The following is an 18,396-nucleotide window of genomic DNA, read 5'->3' as shown; positions in this document are numbered from 1 at the left end:
TAAATTTTTATATTTATTACAGGCACTACCAGTACATATCCATTTAAGCTATCTTAAACAGAGCCAGAGATTAATATTTGAATTCATATGGGCACATAAACACCCTTGGATACAACGGAAGCAATTAATGTTCTCTAAGGTACAGGGAGGCTTGTCAGTGCCGGATGTTCGGAAATACTATCAAGAAGTCCATTTGAACAGAGTTATCGATTGGAATAGACATAAAGGGGCAGATCCAAATAGATCTGCACCCGCGCAGCGTATCAGAGATACGCTACGCCGTCGTAACTTACTTGGCGTTCTTTCAAATCCACAACGAATTCGCGCCGTAAGTTACGGCGGCGTAGTGTATGTTTGGCGGTGGAATTCAAATCGGCGATTAGGGGGCGTGATTCATTTAAATGAAGCGCGTCGCCGCGCCGAATGAACTGCGCATGCTCCGTTTCGAAATTTCCCGCCGTGCATTACGCGAAATGACGTCGCAGCGACGTCATTTTTTTAACTTAGACGTGAATTACGTCCATCCCTATTCACGGACGACTTACAAAAAAAAAATATTCAAATTTCGACGCGGGAACGAAGGCCATACTTAACATAGCAAGTCTATCTATACGCCGCAAAATAGCAGCTTTAATTATACGCCGGAAAAAGCCGACTAGAGACGACGTAAGAGAATGCGACGGCCGCGCGTATGTTCGTGGATCGTTGGAAATAGCTAATTAGCATACCCGACGCGGAAAACGTTGTGAACGCCACCCAGGGGACGCCAAAGTATTGCATCTTAGATCCGAAAGGCGTACGAGGACGTATACTTGTCGGATCTAACCCAGATGCCGTCGTATCTTGGATTGAGGATTCAAACCAAAGATACGATGCGGGGAATTTGAAAGTACACCGGCGTATCAGTAGATACGCCGGCGTACTCTGTCTGTGGATCTGCCCCATGGATACTAAATTATGGGTTCAAATTGAACAAGCTCAATCACAATTTCCCCTGAGGGGAGCACTGTGGTGCTGTATGGCATTGCCCAGAGAAGTAAGGGAGCACCCTGTGGTGGGCAACACGATCAGGCTTTGTGCGGCATTGCTGCCCACTTTGGGGATAGCTCCCATGACCTCTCCCTTATATCCGGTACTAGGCAACCCCCTATTTCAGCCAGGATGTGAAGAAAATAACTATCGACAGTTAGTTAATATGGGATGCATTTATGCATCCAGCTTTATTCATAATGGGACCTGGCTGACAATAGGAGAACTGAATGAACAAAGGAATAGATACAAACTTAAATTTTGGAGTGCATTACAGATTACCCACTTTCTCAGGTCCCTCCCAGAACCAGGACGGTTCATCCGACCCCTTACGACATTGGAAAAGCTCTGTAGTGGTAGGGGAGCAATATCCCACACACTTTCGGTATGTTATGGGTTACTAAATATACAGTTGGAAACACATTCGCTGAAGTGTATTCGGGATTGGGAACGGGAGCTAGGGAAGACTTTTAGCCTGGAACAGCAACAAAGGATGATTACATTTATACATGAAACATCAAGATGTGCTAAAACACAGGAAACTAACTATAAGATTTTTTCTAGATGGTACAAAACACCAGAAAAACTAAAAAAAAATCTTCCCTGACACCACAGATCGGTGCTGGAGATCTGAAAGAGAAAGGTACCATGTTACACATCTTTTGGGACTGTCCAAGGCTGAAAAGTTTTTGGGGGGAGATCCTAAAAATTCTTCAATGCTTCACAGACTCAACAATACCGGAAGAGCCATCATTTTGCCTCTTACATATTAATGACCTGTCGGAGAAGGCATACAAGGAATCAATCATTTGTCATCTTCTAGATGCTGCAAAAGCTTGTATACCACTAAAGTGGAAATCAACATTACCACCAACAATACAGATGTGGGTCTGTAGAGTGAGGGAGATTAGTAGATTGGAAGATCTGGTGCTCTCCTCCCGCCATCAGCAAGAGAGATATTCCGGGACCTGGGGTCCCTGGCAGGGATGGACTGGGCATAGAGACTACAGGGAGTTTCCCAGTGGGCCGATGGCTCAGTGGGCCGTTTTAAAAAAACATTTTTTTTTTAAACGGAGACTCTCTCAGGCCCCCCCTGTCTCAGTCCCCCCCTGTCTCAGTCCCCCCCCCTCTGTCTTTTTTGGGGGACAGCATTTTATTGAATTAAAGTGGGCCAGTCTGGATGAAGTCCAGGGCAACATTTTTGTCCCAGTCCAGCCCTGGTCCCTGGAATGCCTTTCTCGCTTCTGATGAGGGAAAAAATCTTCTCGACAATGCAACCAATATGTAGGAGAACTGAATAGAACAAGGATATAGGGTGGTGGAGTAGGCGGGGTCTTCGTGCCTTCCAGCGGACAGAGTTAGGCCGCGTACACACGGTCGTTCCAAACCGATGAGAATGGTCCGACGGGCCATTTCCATCGGTTCACCGCTGAAGTGGCCTGATGGTCTGATGTGCGTACACACCATCATTCCAAAAATCAATCGGGTCAGAACGCGGTGACGTCAAACACACGACGTGCTGAATAAAACGAAGTTCAATGCTTCCAAGCATGCGTCGACTTGATTCTGAGCAAAGCGCGGGTTTTGAACCGATGCTTTCTGTACTAACCATCGGTTTGGACCGATCGGGCAGCGGTCCATCGGTTCGATTTTAAAGCATGTTTTAAAATTTTGGACCGAAGGACAACAGACCGATGGGCTATACACACGGTCGGTTGGACCGATGAAACTGAACCTCGGTCCATTCTCATCGGTTTTGTCCGACCGTGTGTACGCGGCCTTAGATATATATGGCTATATGTATGTCTATATATGTTTTTAGTTAGGGGGAGGGGGGGCTCTTTTTCCCTTTTTTTTTTTTTTTAGGGGGGATATATAGGGAAAGAATTATATAAGGCAGGTGACCCATGTGTTTAGTGTATCCAGTGTTATGACTCCCCCCAATCTCAGGAAGATAGGAGAGGGTTGTTTATTTTCCATAGGTATAAGATATGAGTATAATGTTTTACTTTGGACTTTGTTGATACCTATTGATGTGATATATATATATTATGTTTATCGGTACACTATTGTTATATCATTATTGTTGGTTTGACATGGAACTGCCTTTTTTTATTGAAAATAAAATAGATATTTGGAAAAAAAAAAAAAGTAAACTTTCCTTGTTCTATTCTTCTTTTCCTTGTGGACGCAAATGCTCTTCTTTTTTGTAGCACCACATCTACAGGATGAATTGGTAACGAACACAAATACTAACCAAGAAGTAAACAAACGTCAGATTTACGATGGTTGGAAGTAAATTAGGATTACAGGAAGGTCTGTTTATTGGGCTGCTGGCTTCACGCCTACGTCTCTCTGACAGTTAACGATATCAATACACAGACTCACATCTAGGCTGGCCTTCTTAGAGTAGCGCTTATTCTAGATTGGGCCGCTGATGTTTGGGTTCCCTTGTCCTTAGTTATTACAACTCTCTAGGCAGAACTGCACTTTCTGAAACACCAAGGATATAAGAAAAGTTGTTTAGGCCACATGCCCTGCAGAACAAAATAACAGCAATAAATAATAGCAAATGATGGCAAACAAATGCAAATAACAGTTGCACCAATGTATTATCAAAGCCACTTATGAAGAATATCCAGTAGAGGTGGCAATAAAAATTCTGGACCGAAACCGAAAATTCAGGATGCAATTGGCCAAGTACCGAAATGGACAGTTTTTAAAATAAATATATATCTTTTATATCTCCTGGCTCCTCCTCTTCTCGAGTGACTCATTGGAGAGCTGCTCTCCCTCAGGGCACTCATGCGGGTGCGCTCCCGTCTCCTGCTGCTGCGTCTATTGACACAGACAGCAGGACTCAGCCCCACCCCCCAGTCCCTGCATCATTGGATTTGATTGACAGCAGCTGGAGCCAATGGCTGTGGTGCTATCAATCTATCCAATCAGGACCCAGGACACTGGTTGGAGCTGGCATGCTCGCCCCTGTCGCTGGAAAGACCAGGTTCAGTAAAGTAAAAAGGGGGCTCGGGGGGGGGTGCTGAATCACGGAAGGTTTTTCACCTTAATGCAAAAAATGCATTAAGGTGAAAAACCCTGAGGGTTTACAAGTTTTTTTCCCTATTGTGGGGTCAACAGTGCGGTATTTGTACATTGATATCATATGCCCTCTCAAGCGTTTCTTCTCCAGAGAGAATACGTTTAGTGCTTGCAGTCTTTTCCCATAGCTGAGATCCTCCAGTCCCTTAATTAGCTTTGTTGCCCTTCTCTGGACTCTCTCCAGTTCGAGTACATCCCTCCTGATGACTGGTGCCCAGAAATGGACGGCATACTCCATGTGCAGCCGGGCCAGAGTCTTGTAGAGTGGGAGAATTATTGTTTTATCTCTGGAGTGAATATCCTTTTTAATGCATGCTAATATTCTGTTGGCTTTGCTTGCAGTAGCTTGGCATTGCATGCCATTGCTGAGCCTGTCATCTACTAGGACCCCCAGGTCCTTTTCCATCCTAGATTCCCCCAGAGGTTCTTGCCTTAGCGAGTAAATCACATTCATATTTTTGGCACCCAAATGCATTACTTTAAATTTTTCAACATTAAACATCATTTGCCATGTAGTTGCCTACCCCATTCATTTGTTTAGATCTTCTTGCAAAGTTTCCATATCCTGCATAGAAGTTATTGCCCTGCTTAGCTTTGTAACGTACGCAAATACTGAGATTGAGCTGTTTATCCCATCCTTCAGATCGTTTATGAATAAATTAAGGATTGGTCCCAAGACAGAACCATGGGGGACCCCACTTTCCACACCAGACCATTCTGAGTACTCCCCATTTATCATAAAAGTGATATACCATGCAAATAATTCTACGTGAAAAATAAAACTTGTTTAAAAACCTGTGAGAAAAAAGCAGTGACACAAACATGCTATATAATCATGTAAAGAAGCTAATAAACGGAAATAGGCTTCTGGAAGACGTCACATATGACAAAACATGTCGGGCAGAGCTATGCGCTGACATCATCACACCCCACGTGACCCCGGATGTGCGGGTGTTTTTGAATTTTATTGCCAGCAAGTGTTTTTAAGATGTTTGTACATCCAACCAAAAATTTTACACAACAAATTTGCTTTTTTGAAATAACGATAACACACTATTGGAGCCTTTGTTCTTCTATATTCTCCGTGCTTACTCTGGAGCTTGTGCTTTTGAGGAAGAGAGACGGCCATATAGTGAGGATGACGCCCGGAGTCTTTTTACACACTTTGGAGCTAGGATCTATCCTAGACCCCGCAGAGGGTTATATTGGCAGGTGTGTCTGGCCTTGCTACAACAGGAGGTCTACCCCTTCTGGTAAGAGTATCCATTTCTTCTGGTGATTGCCATGCGGTGAGTTTCCCTGGTGGTGGTGAAAACCCTGAGGATTTTTCATCCATCTTTCCAGTTTTTTTTTCTTCAAAGAAATGATTTTTATTATTTTTTCAGAGACGTTATTTTATGAATCACTTTTCATTACATTGACTATTGTATGCACTGTATTGACATGTTTTAATGATTTATAGTGTGTTTAGATTTCAGCTTTATAATGTGTTCACTAATTTGATTAGCACGACTATTTCCGTTTATTAACTCCCCATTCATCACCACCCTTTGGACTTGCCCCTGTAGCCAGTTTTCAATCCAGGTACTCACCCTATGGTCTATGCCGATGGACCTTAGTTTGTACAGTAAACGTTTGTGGGAAACTATCGAATGCCTTTGCAAAATCCAGATACACCACATCCACAGGCCTTCTTTTATTTAGATGGCAGCTCACTTCTTCATAGAAGGTTAATAGATTGGTCTGGCAAGAACGATTCTTCATGAGTCCATGCTGATTACTGCTAATGATACCATTTTTATTACTGAAATCTTGAATATAGTCCCTTATCACCCCCTCCAAAGGTTTGCATACTATTGATGTTAGGCTAACTGGCCTGTAGTTCCTATGGATACATTTCTCCCCTTTTTTAAATATTGGTGCTACATTTTTTCTCTAATCAGCTGGTACCATTCCAATCAGTAAACTGGCCATAAAAATTCAGAACAATGGTCTGGCTATCAATTGACTGTGTTCCTTAAGGACCCTCGGGTGCAAGCCATCTGGTCCCGGTGACTTATTTATGTTAAGTTATTCAAGTTATATCTAATTCTGTCCTCTATTAGCCGTGAGGGTGCTTCCTGTGATGTGTTATGAAGATTAACATTACTGTCTTTGTCATGTTACATGATAATGTTTTATTATAATATACTGTCTCTTTAATGTCCATCTTAAGTTTGTCTCTTGTGCCACTCCGTAGTTTGCATGCTGCTGAGTTTTCTCCTACCCCTCTTCTCTGTATCAGCCATTTTATGCTGTACTTTATATGTGACCTGTTGCATCTTCTAAACCTGCATGGAAGAATCGTTCTTTTACCTGTTGTAACTTTACATTTCACGGATCAAACAGCGAATAAACATCGCCAGATCTTCTTTCATGTGAGTTGTGACCGAGTAAGCTATCTGAAAGGTGATTTGGTATGGATAATCTCTTCAGGGCAATGAGCGCCATGTGCTACTGAAAACCACATTCATAGCCTTTGCAGCCGATTCAGAATAGTCTTGGTTACTCTATCCCCCCGTTTCTCTTGTGAAGACCGAGGAAAAGAATATATTTAAAACCTTCGCCATCTCTCTGTCTTTTGCAGCAAAATTCCCTTCATCTTCCCTGGTGGGGCCTTGCTTTCTTGCTATTTATATACTTAAAGAATTTCTTGGGATTTTTTTTACTCTCCTCCACTATGTGCCTTTCATGTTCTGAGTAAATGAGTTAGAAATGTATATACCGCAACACATGCAAACTGAATCGCCTCTGGGCGCTTGGTATCCATTCCCTGGGCCCTCAGAAGAGATGGGTCTTGATCTTTCTCCTGAAGGCCAGGTGGTTTACCTCCAATCTATCTTAGCCGCCCTGATTGCACCCTTACATTTCTTATTGCATTCTTTGTAAAGCTGGAATGCTGACAATGACCCCTCAGCCTTGTATTTTTTTAAGGCCTTTTTCTTTGCTTTTATATGCACTTTTACATTGGAGTTGAGCCACCCAGGATTTTTATTATTTCCCATTAGAATGCACTGAATACACTGATCAATACCTTTATTTAATATGCTCTTGAAGCACTCCCAATTTTCCTTGTGTTCTTTGTTCCTAGGATTTTATCCCATTTAAAAATCTTCTAGCAAAGAGCACAGTTTAGGGAAGTTTGCTCTTTTGAAATTCAGTGTCTTTGTATTACCCTTGTGCTTCCTAATTTTGTCATTTATACTGAAACTAATTGACCTGTGGTCGCTGCTTCCTAAATTGCCTGTATTTCCACATTGGCGATCAAGTCTGTATTGTTAGTAATATAGTAGGTCTAGTAACGCATTGTTTCTTGTTGGTGCATTTACCATCTGACCAATGAAATTGTCCTGCAAGATATTTAAAAAATTACGAGCCTTGGACGAATGCACGGTTCTTTTTGCCCAGTCTAAATCTGGATAATTAAAATCCCCAATTAAAGTGACACTTTTAAACCTTGCTGCCATTCCGAAATGTAATAGGAAGTTTGCCTCCCCTCCTCCCTCTGGTTAGGGGGCCTATAGCATACTACCAGTATTACTCTCTCTTTGGTTTTCTCCCTTTAAAGCTCTACCCATAGGAATTCCACCTCCTCCCTTGCTCCTTTAGTGAGGTCGTCCCACACATTCACTTGCACATCATTTTTGATTTATAGGTATACGCCTCCCCCTTTTTTACCCTTCCTATCTCTGCTATATAGGGAATAGCCCTGAATGGTTGCCAGCCAATCATGAGAGCTGTTAGACCAAGTCTCTGAAATTCCCACAAAATCAAAATCCACAAAATCAAAATCCTCCTTGTACATCAGCAGCTCCAGTTCTCCCATTTTGTTAGCCAGACTTTCTAGCATTAGTGTACAAGCCTCGTAGTTTTGTCTGGTCACATACTATCTCCTTGTTGGTTGTTTTGAGGCTACAATTTGGATTTGTCAAATTACTTATAGTGCTCCATGATTGCGCAATAATCATTCAAAATGTGTAAGCGCTAAAAATGTAGGCCCAGATTCTCGTAGATCGGCGCATCTTTATGCCAGCGTAGCGCATCTCAGATTTAGTAGATATTTTCTGACTATGCTCAGGGCTGCAATCATGGGGGGACAGCCTATACCAGTGGTCTCCAAACTGCAGCCCGAGGGTCGGATGTGGCCCTTTGCTTGCCTTTATCCGGCCCTTGGAGCACTATCCCTCCCAATGATACGAGATACTATTCTGCCATCTGACACCGACAGTGGACCACCATTTCTCCCACTGACACCACTAATGGGGCACTATTCCTACCTATGATTCCAGCAATGAGGCACTATTCCTCTCCCAATAACAGATGTTTACTCCCACTGATGCCAGGAAAATGTTCACTCTTTTCAAGAGTCTGAAGGACAATAAACCGGCCCTTTGTTTAGAATGTTTGGAGACCCCTGGCCTATACAAATGTAGTTGGCCCATGGTCTTCTGACTGCCGGGCATCCCGAGCGGCCTGCTGCACTACAGCTTCCTTTGTTTGCCCAGGGGGCAGCGGGTGGGCAGGAAGTTCTGGGTGAGAGTTGAGTTGGGAGGAAGTAGAGAGGAGACGTTGCTGGAAGAGGCATCAGAGGAGATATTCCTCTTTCTTCCCTATTATATGGTGGTAATATTGCTGGAAAGTGATTGGGTTTGGATCCGTGGTGCTATCTTCAACCATTCGTTCCTCATGGAGGTTTTCAGCTGATCCTTGGTTCTTACAGACATGCTTTATGAATGTACACAGCCTGGATCGGGAGCACGCCCCCACAGGTGCCCCCATAGCACACAGCTTGCTAAGGGGGGCACCCGGAGGGAAAAGGAGTGGATGGTGCCAGTGGGAGAACCACCAAAGAGGAGGTAATGGACCGATCTGTACAATATCATTGCACATAGCAGGTAAGTATAACATCTTTTTTATTTTAATAAAAAAAAAAAAAACATTTAGTCTTTAATATTACCTTTAAGTTATGTTATGTGCATAAAACATGTAACAAATATAAAGTAGGTGTTATCCCAATTTGACCACAAAAGTGGAAATACACCTTAAAGTGACTGTCAAGCCATTTTTTTCCCGGCTTTTCAAAAGAAAGAGAAAGGATTAGAACCCATGTCTGGTTTTTGCTGCTATCAATGGCTCTGTTACAGAGATGACCCCTTACTTCCTGTCCTGCTATCCACATTTCTTGGTCAGGAAGTGATAGGAAATCTGCAACAGGAACACAGACAAAAATTAAAAATCTTACTGGGAATCCAACCTTTTCTTTCTGTAATATCATAGCTATCATCTGTCCCTGATTTTGAGGGACTGTCCCTGATTTGGAGCAATGTTCCTCTGTCCCCCTTAATTGTCCCTCATTTTGGTCTGATTCATACAGTTCTATAAAAAAATTGTTTATCTTTCAAAAAGTGTTTTCCAATGCTAAACCTTTCATTCAGTTTCAAAATGTCTGCATTTGTACATTTTATAAGCCAATATAAAGGAATAATAGTGGTAAAAAAAAGACCCTTGTAGATTTATTTAATCTTTTTTTGGATTAATTATAATTTAAGGGGGTGTGACAGGGGGTGTATCCTATGCCTACATACGTTTGTTCAGGGTTGCTGATTTGGAGGACCACCAGTCCTCTTGTAGGGGGCCCAAGCACACAGGGGGCCCACACGAGGAGGGGGATTAGTGATGGACAACAATTACAGATCCCTTCCTCCAGCAGCTGAAAGCTGGTCTCTCCCCCTCTCCCTGCTGCCAGCTTTTATCTGCTGAGAAAGACAGTCGTCCCTCACTAATCCTTCTCCCTGTAAGCCCCCCTCCCAGGTTAGCTCTGCTAGGTAAGATTGTTACCTTTGTTACTTTGTTTATCTCCCCGCAGTTCCTCCCTCCTCATCTTCCCTGTCTCTCCAACTGCCCAGCTTGTATATTTTTTTCATCTCATCTTAAAGGGGTTGTAAAGGAAAACGTTTTTTTACCTTAATGCATCCTATGCATTAAGGTAAAAAAACATCTTATAGCACCGCCCCCCCCCCCCCCCCCCTGAGCCCCCGTTTTACTTACCTCTCCACTCTAAAGTCCCGTGTGCGTTCTCGTCTTGCTATTCGTTTCCCAGCCTGGCCGTTGATTGGCTAGGCTGGGCGGATTGATAGCAGCGCAGCCATTGGCTGGCGCTGCTGTCAATCAAAGCGGATGATGCGGCGCGTCGGGGGGCAGGGCCGAGTGATACAGTCGGCGGCTATGGCCGCCGCTGTATCACGGGAGCGCGCTCGCAAGAGCTTTCCACCATGCGAGGGAGCTCGCATGAACGTGGAAAGCTTTTGCGAGGAGGAGTAGAGACAGCCGCCGAGGGACCCCAGAAGACACGGATCGGGGCCACTCTGTGCAAAACGAACTGCACAGCGGAGGTAAGTATAACATGTTTGTTATTTTTAAACAAAAACAATTTTGCCTTTAGTGTCCCTTTAATTTGTATTTATTAACTCAGTATAATCTTTTAGATTTAGCAGGAATTCTGTGATTTACATTGAATTTGTGTCTGCTAATAATGATTTTATTGTATTTTTAGCGAAATACAGCTTTAAAAGTTTCTTAGGGGGGTGTCAGGTAGTCTGTACGCCGGGCCCCGCGATTTCTCTCAGCAGCCCTGCGTTTGTTAGTAGGTGTCCCTCATTCCCATCTCAAAATGTTGGGAGGTATGGTAATATGCATTTTACTTCTGCCTATGTTACTGGTGGAAAGATCCCCTCACTTCCTGTCTTGTAAAACTTTGTCGGCAGAACAGGAAGTGAGGATAAATCTCTATAAAGGAGCTCCAGATAGCAGTAAAAACCTGACCAAGTTTCTCTCCCTTTCTCACTCTGTCCAAAAACTAAGACAAACATTTTAGATGAACAGACTTTACAGGCCAGGGTACATGCTACACTCTGGGTAAGAAATTAAATAATCAGTTGGCGTTCCTATCAGACATGTACAGTATAAGTGGCATTTTTACATAATTGCAGATTAGTAGCTTTTCCATTCCTTGGTGATTGCTGAGTCCGATTGAAGAGGCACAGCCATGGTGAACACATAAAAGGGGCTCATTGTGCAGTTGGCTGCATGTGATGTGCTTCTGAACAGAAGGAGTGGTGGGATTCGGCATTATGCCAACTGTAATAGGGAAACATGGAAATTAGACATATCAAACAAACCTGTAAAGAAAGAGAGACAAGGAAAGCACAGAAAAATGTATATGCATGTAGCACCACCCCCACAGGCAGGGCCAGACTTGCTCTCCCTGCTGCCCCAAGGCCAGGTTCCGCAATGCACCCCCTCCCTTCCAACCGAACCACCCCCCCCCCCCCCAAATCAACCGAGAATGGCAACTGGTTAGTTCAAATATTTTTTGTTTCTTTTTTTTTTTTTTTATCACTTTTTTTTATTTTGTAGCTTGTCGTTTACTTTTTTTATTTTTGTATAATTTTCTTATTTATTTTAATATTATTTTTCTTATTCTTCACTTTTTAATTAATTTTGTATTTTTATAATTTAATTATTATTTCTTATTTTTAATTTTTTTTTATCAATTTTTGTTCACTTAGCTTAATTGCTATCACACAGGAGAAAGCAATTCCCTGTGTGATAGCAATTGGAGGTGACAGGTTCTCTTTATTGACCCTGTCACCTCCAAAACAGGAGTCCTAGCACTGTGCTAGAACTCCTGTCACAGCTGAGATGGGAAGAGCACAGCTCACCCCTCTCACTGTGTACATCGGCAGCAGGGACAGTCACAGGAGACAAACTCGGTGGCCTGGGGGAGGACAGAGTCCCAAAGACAGAGCCAGTAGAGAGAGGTATGTGGGGGGGGGGGGGGGGGAGGACGGCAGCACACATTTTACAAAAGATTGCGGCGACATCACCAAAATCACTTGTTAACGAGCGAGCGGATTCCAGAAAGCAACTTACCGCCCTTAACTAGCCGTCGGGGGATTCCATGCCACTGCCGCCCCTCTGCATCCTGCCGCCCCAAGGCCTGGCCTTGGTGGCCTTGTGGGAAATCCAGGCCTGCCAACAGAGGCTACTGGTAACAACTGTCCCCAAATAGTATAGAGGCTGCCCATCACTCACAATGCTCTTCAGACTTGTGGTCGTTACAGATAGCTAAAAAGGTCAATGGTGTCAGTGGGCACTTTTCTGAGAGAGGCAGAAATTGCTCATTGCTCAAGGAACCCCTAGCAACCTCTGGAGGAACCCTAGGCTTCCACTGAACCCAAGATGAAAACTCCTGGTCTAGGGGATGTCTTTTTGATATGTATTACTTAACCACTTAAGGACCCCTTCACGCCAATATATGTCGGCAGAATGGCACGGCTGGGCACATCCACGTACCTGTACGTGGCCCTTTAAGCCCAGCCGTGGGGTCACGTGCACGCGACCCTGTCCGAGGCTCCGCGACCGCGGGACCCGATCGCCGCCTGTGTCCCGCGATCGGTCCTCCGGAGCTGAAGAATGGGGAGTGGTGTGTGTAAACACACCTTCCCTGTTCTTCATTGTGGCAGTGTCATTGATCGTGTGTTCCCCGTTATAGGGAAACACGATCAATGATGTCACACGTCCAGCCCCGCCCCCCTACAGTTAGAAACACATATGGAGGTCACACTTAAACCCTTCAGCGCTCCCTAGTGGTTAACTCCCAAACTGAAATTGTCATTTTCACAGTAAACAATGCATTTGTATAGCATTTTTTTGCTGTGAAAATGACAATGGTCCCAAAAAGGTGTCAAAATTGTCCGATGTGCCTGCCAAAAAAATTGCTGATCGCCGCCATTAGTAGTAAAAAAAAAAAAAATATTAATAAAAATGCAATAAAACTATCTCCTATTTTGTAAACGCTATAAATTTTGCGCAAACCAATCGATAAACGCTTATTGCGATTTTTTTTACCAAAAATAGGTAGAAGAATACGTATCGGCCTAAACTGAGGAAAAAAAATGTTTTTTTATATCTTTTTTGGGGATATTTATTATAGCAAAAAGTAAAAAATATTGTTTTTTTTTTTAAATTGTCGCTCTATTTTTGTTTATAGTGCAAAAAATAAAAACCGCAGAGGTGATTAAATACCACCAAAAGAAAGCTCTATTTGTGGGAAAAAAAGGACGCCAATTTTGTTTGGGAGCCACATCGCACGACCGCGCAATTGTCAGTTAAAGCGACGCAGTGCCGAATCGCAAAAACTGGCCAGGTCCTTTACCTGCATAAAGGTCCGGGTCTTAAGTGGTTAAATAACTTTAACAGGAGAGGAAAATGCTGCACAGGATAATACTGCTCCTATATATGGATTCTACTGAGGATAGCCAGTATACTGAGACCCTATGACCCTATGAAAGCTGACTCAGCCCACAGCTATCTCTGGCACTTACATCCCAAGAGCACGCAGTCACCAGGGATCACCATTTAGGGTTTTTACTCACAAGTCTCCTTCCAGCTTCCTCTGGGGAGGGCCCAGTGAGGAAGGCAATTCTTCTACAGGCCCAAACCCAATGGTGAAGTCCCACAGCCAGCTCCTTACAAGAGATCGCTTTAAGCCCTCAGCACTGCTACTGCTGAGGCCTCAAAATCGGCTACACAATCTCTATGGCTCTAGACCATTTATTAGCTCCCCAGCCACCTTCTCGGCACTCCTTTCCAGGGATTGGCTAGGGCATGATAAATATTCATATTGACCCTCCCAGCTCCATATTCTGGAAGATTCTTCCAGAAGCTGAGAGAAACTCTGCTCACAGAGTCAGTGAACTTTAACCACTTAAGGACCGGACCAATATGCTGCTAAATGACCCAAGGGGTTTTTACAATTCGGCACTGCGTCGCTTTAACAGACAATTGCGCGGTCGTGCGACGTGGCTCCCAAACAAAATTGGCGTCCTTTTTTCCCCACAAATAGAGCTTTCTTTTGGTGGTATTTGATCACCTCTGCGGTTTTTATTTTTTGCACTATAAACAAAAATAGAGCGACAATTTTGAAAAAAAATGCAATATTTTTTACTTTTTGCTATAATAAATATCCCCCAAAAACATATATAAATGTTTTTTTTTCCTCAGTTTAGGCCGATACGTATTCTTCTACCTATTTTTGGTAAAAAAAAATCGCAATAAGTTTATCGATTGGTTTGCGCAAATTTATAGCGTTTACAAAATAGGGGATAGTTTTATTATTATTTATTTTTTTACTACTAATGGCGGCGATCAGTGATTTTTTTCGTGACTGCGACATTATGGCGGACACTTCGGACAATTTTGACACATTTTTGGGACCAAAAAATGCATTTAAATTGCATTGTTTATTGTGAAAATGACAGTTGCAGTTTGGGAGTTAACCACAGGGGGCGCTGTAGGAGTTAGGGTTCACCTAGTGTGTGTTTACAACTGTAGGGGGGTGTGGCTGTAGGACTGACGTCATCGATCGAGTCTCCCTATAAAAGGGATCACTCGATCGATGCAGCCGCCACAGTGAAGCACGGGGAAGCCGTGTTTACATACGGCTCTCCCCGTTCTTCAGCTCCGGGGAGTGATCGCGACGGAGCGGCTATAAACGAATAGCCGCGCCGTCGTCCCGGATCGCTCCCCGCGGGAATCCGACCGCCGCATGTAGCGGAGGGGGTCCCCGATCGACCCACGTCTAGGCAGGGACGTACAGGTACGCCCATGTGCCTGTACGTCCCATTCTGCCGACGTATATCTACATGCGGCGGTCGGAAAGTGGTTAAGCTCTGTCAATTAGAGAGCCCTATATGCAAATATTGGAGGATAGAGTCATTCTAAAGACCGACCAATCATTCATCCCAAAAGTTGCTTCTGCTTTTCACAGAAAAACTAAGCACTAGATTCAGTGCGAAACGCGTCAACAGTTGGGTTTTATTTTACTTTGCTGTGACTTGTAGTGCTGTCCTTCTTTTAATAAAGGCTACAATTTGTTCAGAGTGCGGCTGTCTAGAGACAATTTTTGTTCCTGCTTTGCTAAGTGCATTGCCTGCACCTAAAGTTGTCTGCAACGGTGGATCTTCATCTGGGTTCCCACCTGGAGCGGCTATTCCCTTTCCCCTTGCTTTTCACTGATGTCAGAACATAATACTACCTTCCTTCTGTAGTAAGCCATCAAACAACAAGGAAGAACTACTACATTGACTAGACGTAAGGAGATGTTTTAAAAGCTATCTGGAAGCAACTAAAAGTTTCAGAACATCAGAGGCCCTGTTTATGCTCTTCTCAGGAAACCAAAAAGGTAAACAGTACAAATCATTAGTAAGACCTCATCTGGAATATGCAGTTCAGTTTTGGGCACCAGTTCTCAAAAAGGATATCGGAGAACTGGAGAAAGTGCAGAGAAGGGCAACCAAACTGATAAGAGGCATGGAGGAGCTCAGCTATGAGGAAAGATTAGAGGAACTGAATTTATTCACTCTTGAGAAGAGGAGAATTAGGGGGGATATGATCAACATGTACAAATATATAAGAGGTCCATACAGTGGACTTGGTGTTGAGTTATTCACTTTACGGTCAACACTGAGGACAAGGGGGCACTCTTTACGTCTAGAGGAAAAGAGATTTCACCTCTCAAATACGGAGAGCTGTGAAAATGTGGAACAGACTCCCTCCAGAGGTGGTTCTGACCAGCTCAGTAGATTACTTTAAGAAAGGCCTGGATACTTTCCTAAATGTACAGAATATAACTGAGTACTAAGTTTTGTAGGTAAAGTTGATCCAGGGTAAATCTGATTGCCTCTCGGGGGATCAGGAAGGAATTTTTTCCCCTGCTGTAGCAAATTGGATCATGCTCTGCTGGGGTTTTTTGCCTTCCTCTGGATAAACTGTGGGTATGGAGTTGGGTGTATGGGATTGTACTGTGTTTTTTATTTTGTTTGTTTATTTTTTGTGGTTGAACTGGATGGACTTGTGATTTTTTTCAACCTGACTAACTATGTAACTATGTAACAGGCTTCCAAAGGAACAATAGCCAGGTGGATTAAGATGGCCATCACAAAAGGGTACAAAACTTTGCACTTGTACCCTCCACAAGGTTTGAATGCACACTCTACAAGGGCGTTAGCCACGTCCTGGGCAGAAAGAGCTGGCGCTACCCCAGAGCAGATATGCAAAGCCGCCACATGGTCAAGCATGTCTATGTTCATTCAACACTATCGATTGGAAGTCTTAGGTGATTAGGATCAAGCTTTTGGGAAGAAAGTCCTCCAAAGAGTGGTCCCCCCTAAAAAATTTGGTGAGTACTTGCTCATCCTCTCAGGGGCTGTCCTGGAAGACGACTGGGGGAAAACCGGAGTTGGACTTACCGGTAACTCTGTTTCCAGGGGTCTTCCAGGACAGCACGTTCCCACCCTTTTGTATGTATAAAATGAATTGCATGTACGATTTAACTGTATTTCAGCTCCGTCCTTCAGTTCTTGGATAAAACTGACCAGGTGTCTGAGGGACCGCCTTTTAAAGAGCTGGAAGCAATGTGTTTCCTGTCCAGGGAGGAGCTCCCTCTCTCAAGGGCTGTCCTGGAAGACTCCTGGAAACAGAGTTACCGGTAAGTCTAACTCCGGTTTTCCTTAATGACAATTGCCCAGACAAATAGGGAGAGTAAATCTCCCTAATGGGGACACAGACAGGAATAAAAACCTGTCAAATCCTCCATCCCACATCTTCACATTTCTTGTCTGATCTAAAGCACAATATAAATCACTTCTAGGTCTTTTGGCTAAGATCAAGTGATCAAGTGTAGTATCTGGTCTTATTAGTTTTTGGGAGGAAGACAGACAGTGGCTCTTGTTGAGTGGGGGCTCCGGTTACTATTTTCCCTAAGTAATAAGGGGTATGGTGGGAGGGATCCTGTTCCTATACTTTTCCTACCGGATTTAATCTGGCCTGGTGAAACAGGCTTGTCCCTGGTTGAAGGCAGGACTCTACTTAAGTGCAAAAGCTTTTCTGGTAGGAATGGGGTTGCATTTGTCTGGCCAGGGGCTGGAAGGTGCAAGGAGCTCCTGATGATGTGCCCCCTAGGAGTGGTGTCCAGGGGTGCCAGAAAATTTGGGGCAGGCCCTGTGGCTAGACCAATGCCATAGGGTCTGCCTTGTGTATCTGCGCTTGCCACTTTTTGTTCATTTTAGGCCCCCGTACACACGACCGGATCTGTCCACTGGGATTTATCCGCGGATAAGTTCCAGCAGATAGATCCAGTCGTGTGTAGGGCCTAGCGGACATTTTCAAGCGGACATTTGTCCAGCCGACGGTTTTCCAGCGGATAAAAATTTCTTAGCATGCTAAGAAATCTATCCGCTGGAAACCTGTCCTTCGGACTTATCCGGTCGTCTGAACAGACTCACCGGATAAGTCCGTCCGATCCCCATCCCTCGCATGCGTCGAAATGATTCCACGCATGCGTGGAAGTATTTACCTTCCAGGGTCGCGCACGTCGCTGCGTCATCGTCGCGGCGACGGCGCGGCCACGTCACCGCGGATGTTTTCCGTGGGGATTTTGATCTGATGGTGTGTACAGCCATCAGATCAAAATCCGCCAGCGGACATATCCGATGGAAACGGTCCGGCGGACCGTTTTCATCGGATATCCGCCCGTGTGTACAGGGCCTTACACTTTTGATTACCACAGGCACTAGCACTGCATGTGTGGTTTGTTTGTTTTTTTTCACACAGAGATGGATACAGTATATCGGGGTCTGCCACGATGTCAGAAAGAGGTTCTGTGGCCTTCAGGTCTTTTTCCCCTTCCCAACCCAGGGGTCTGTCTTAGAGAGCCCTCCACCAAGTACTTGAAGGACCGGATTTTGCCGGTCTCTAAAGAGCGAGGTCCACCTGGCTTTGGCCCAGGTAGACCAAAGTATACCTTGCCCCTGTTGGTGCCTTGAGGCTCCAGGGGATTCAGGGATTGAGGCCTTTCCTGGAGGATGGACCATTTGCTGTATCTCTGTGCACTTTTTTTTTCCACGGCGGATTGACTAAGTACCATGGAATTCCATAAAAAAAGAAGACAAAAAACCCCCACCTAAATCTGTAAGCAAAAAAATGGGCAGCATACAGAAAATAATTAAAACACAACCCACCTGTGTACCTGAGGCTTCCCAATGCTTGGGCCTCTTTATTCCTATGCTGGTGGCACATTTTAACCAGTGCCAATCCCTATTCACTACAATTAGTCCCAGACTACAATGGGGAAATAAAACTAGGACAGAAGAAAATAAGGCTCCAGCC

The 18,396-nt window shown here is 44.1% G+C and overlaps 1 protein-coding gene across 1 annotated transcript in view; it reads right to left on the bottom strand.

The window, feature by feature from the left end:
- Positions 1–10,669: 10,669 nt before the first annotated feature.
- Positions 10,670–18,396, bottom strand: part of LOC120910458 (T-box transcription factor TBX1-like) — a 36,839-nt gene continuing 29,112 nt past the window's right edge. Inside the window, exon 7 of the mRNA XM_040322216.1 lies at positions 10,670–11,304. Within this exon, the coding sequence (XP_040178150.1) occupies positions 11,235–11,304 (70 nt within the window). The 3' untranslated portion in view covers positions 10,670–11,234. The remainder of the gene's footprint in view (positions 11,305–18,396) is intronic.

This window comes from Rana temporaria, chromosome 8 (genome assembly GCF_905171775.1).
Source record: "Rana temporaria chromosome 8, aRanTem1.1, whole genome shotgun sequence".
In the NCBI taxonomy this organism is placed as follows: Eukaryota; Metazoa; Chordata; class Amphibia; order Anura; family Ranidae; genus Rana; species Rana temporaria.
This window is presented reverse-complemented; position numbering and strand designations above follow the sequence as displayed.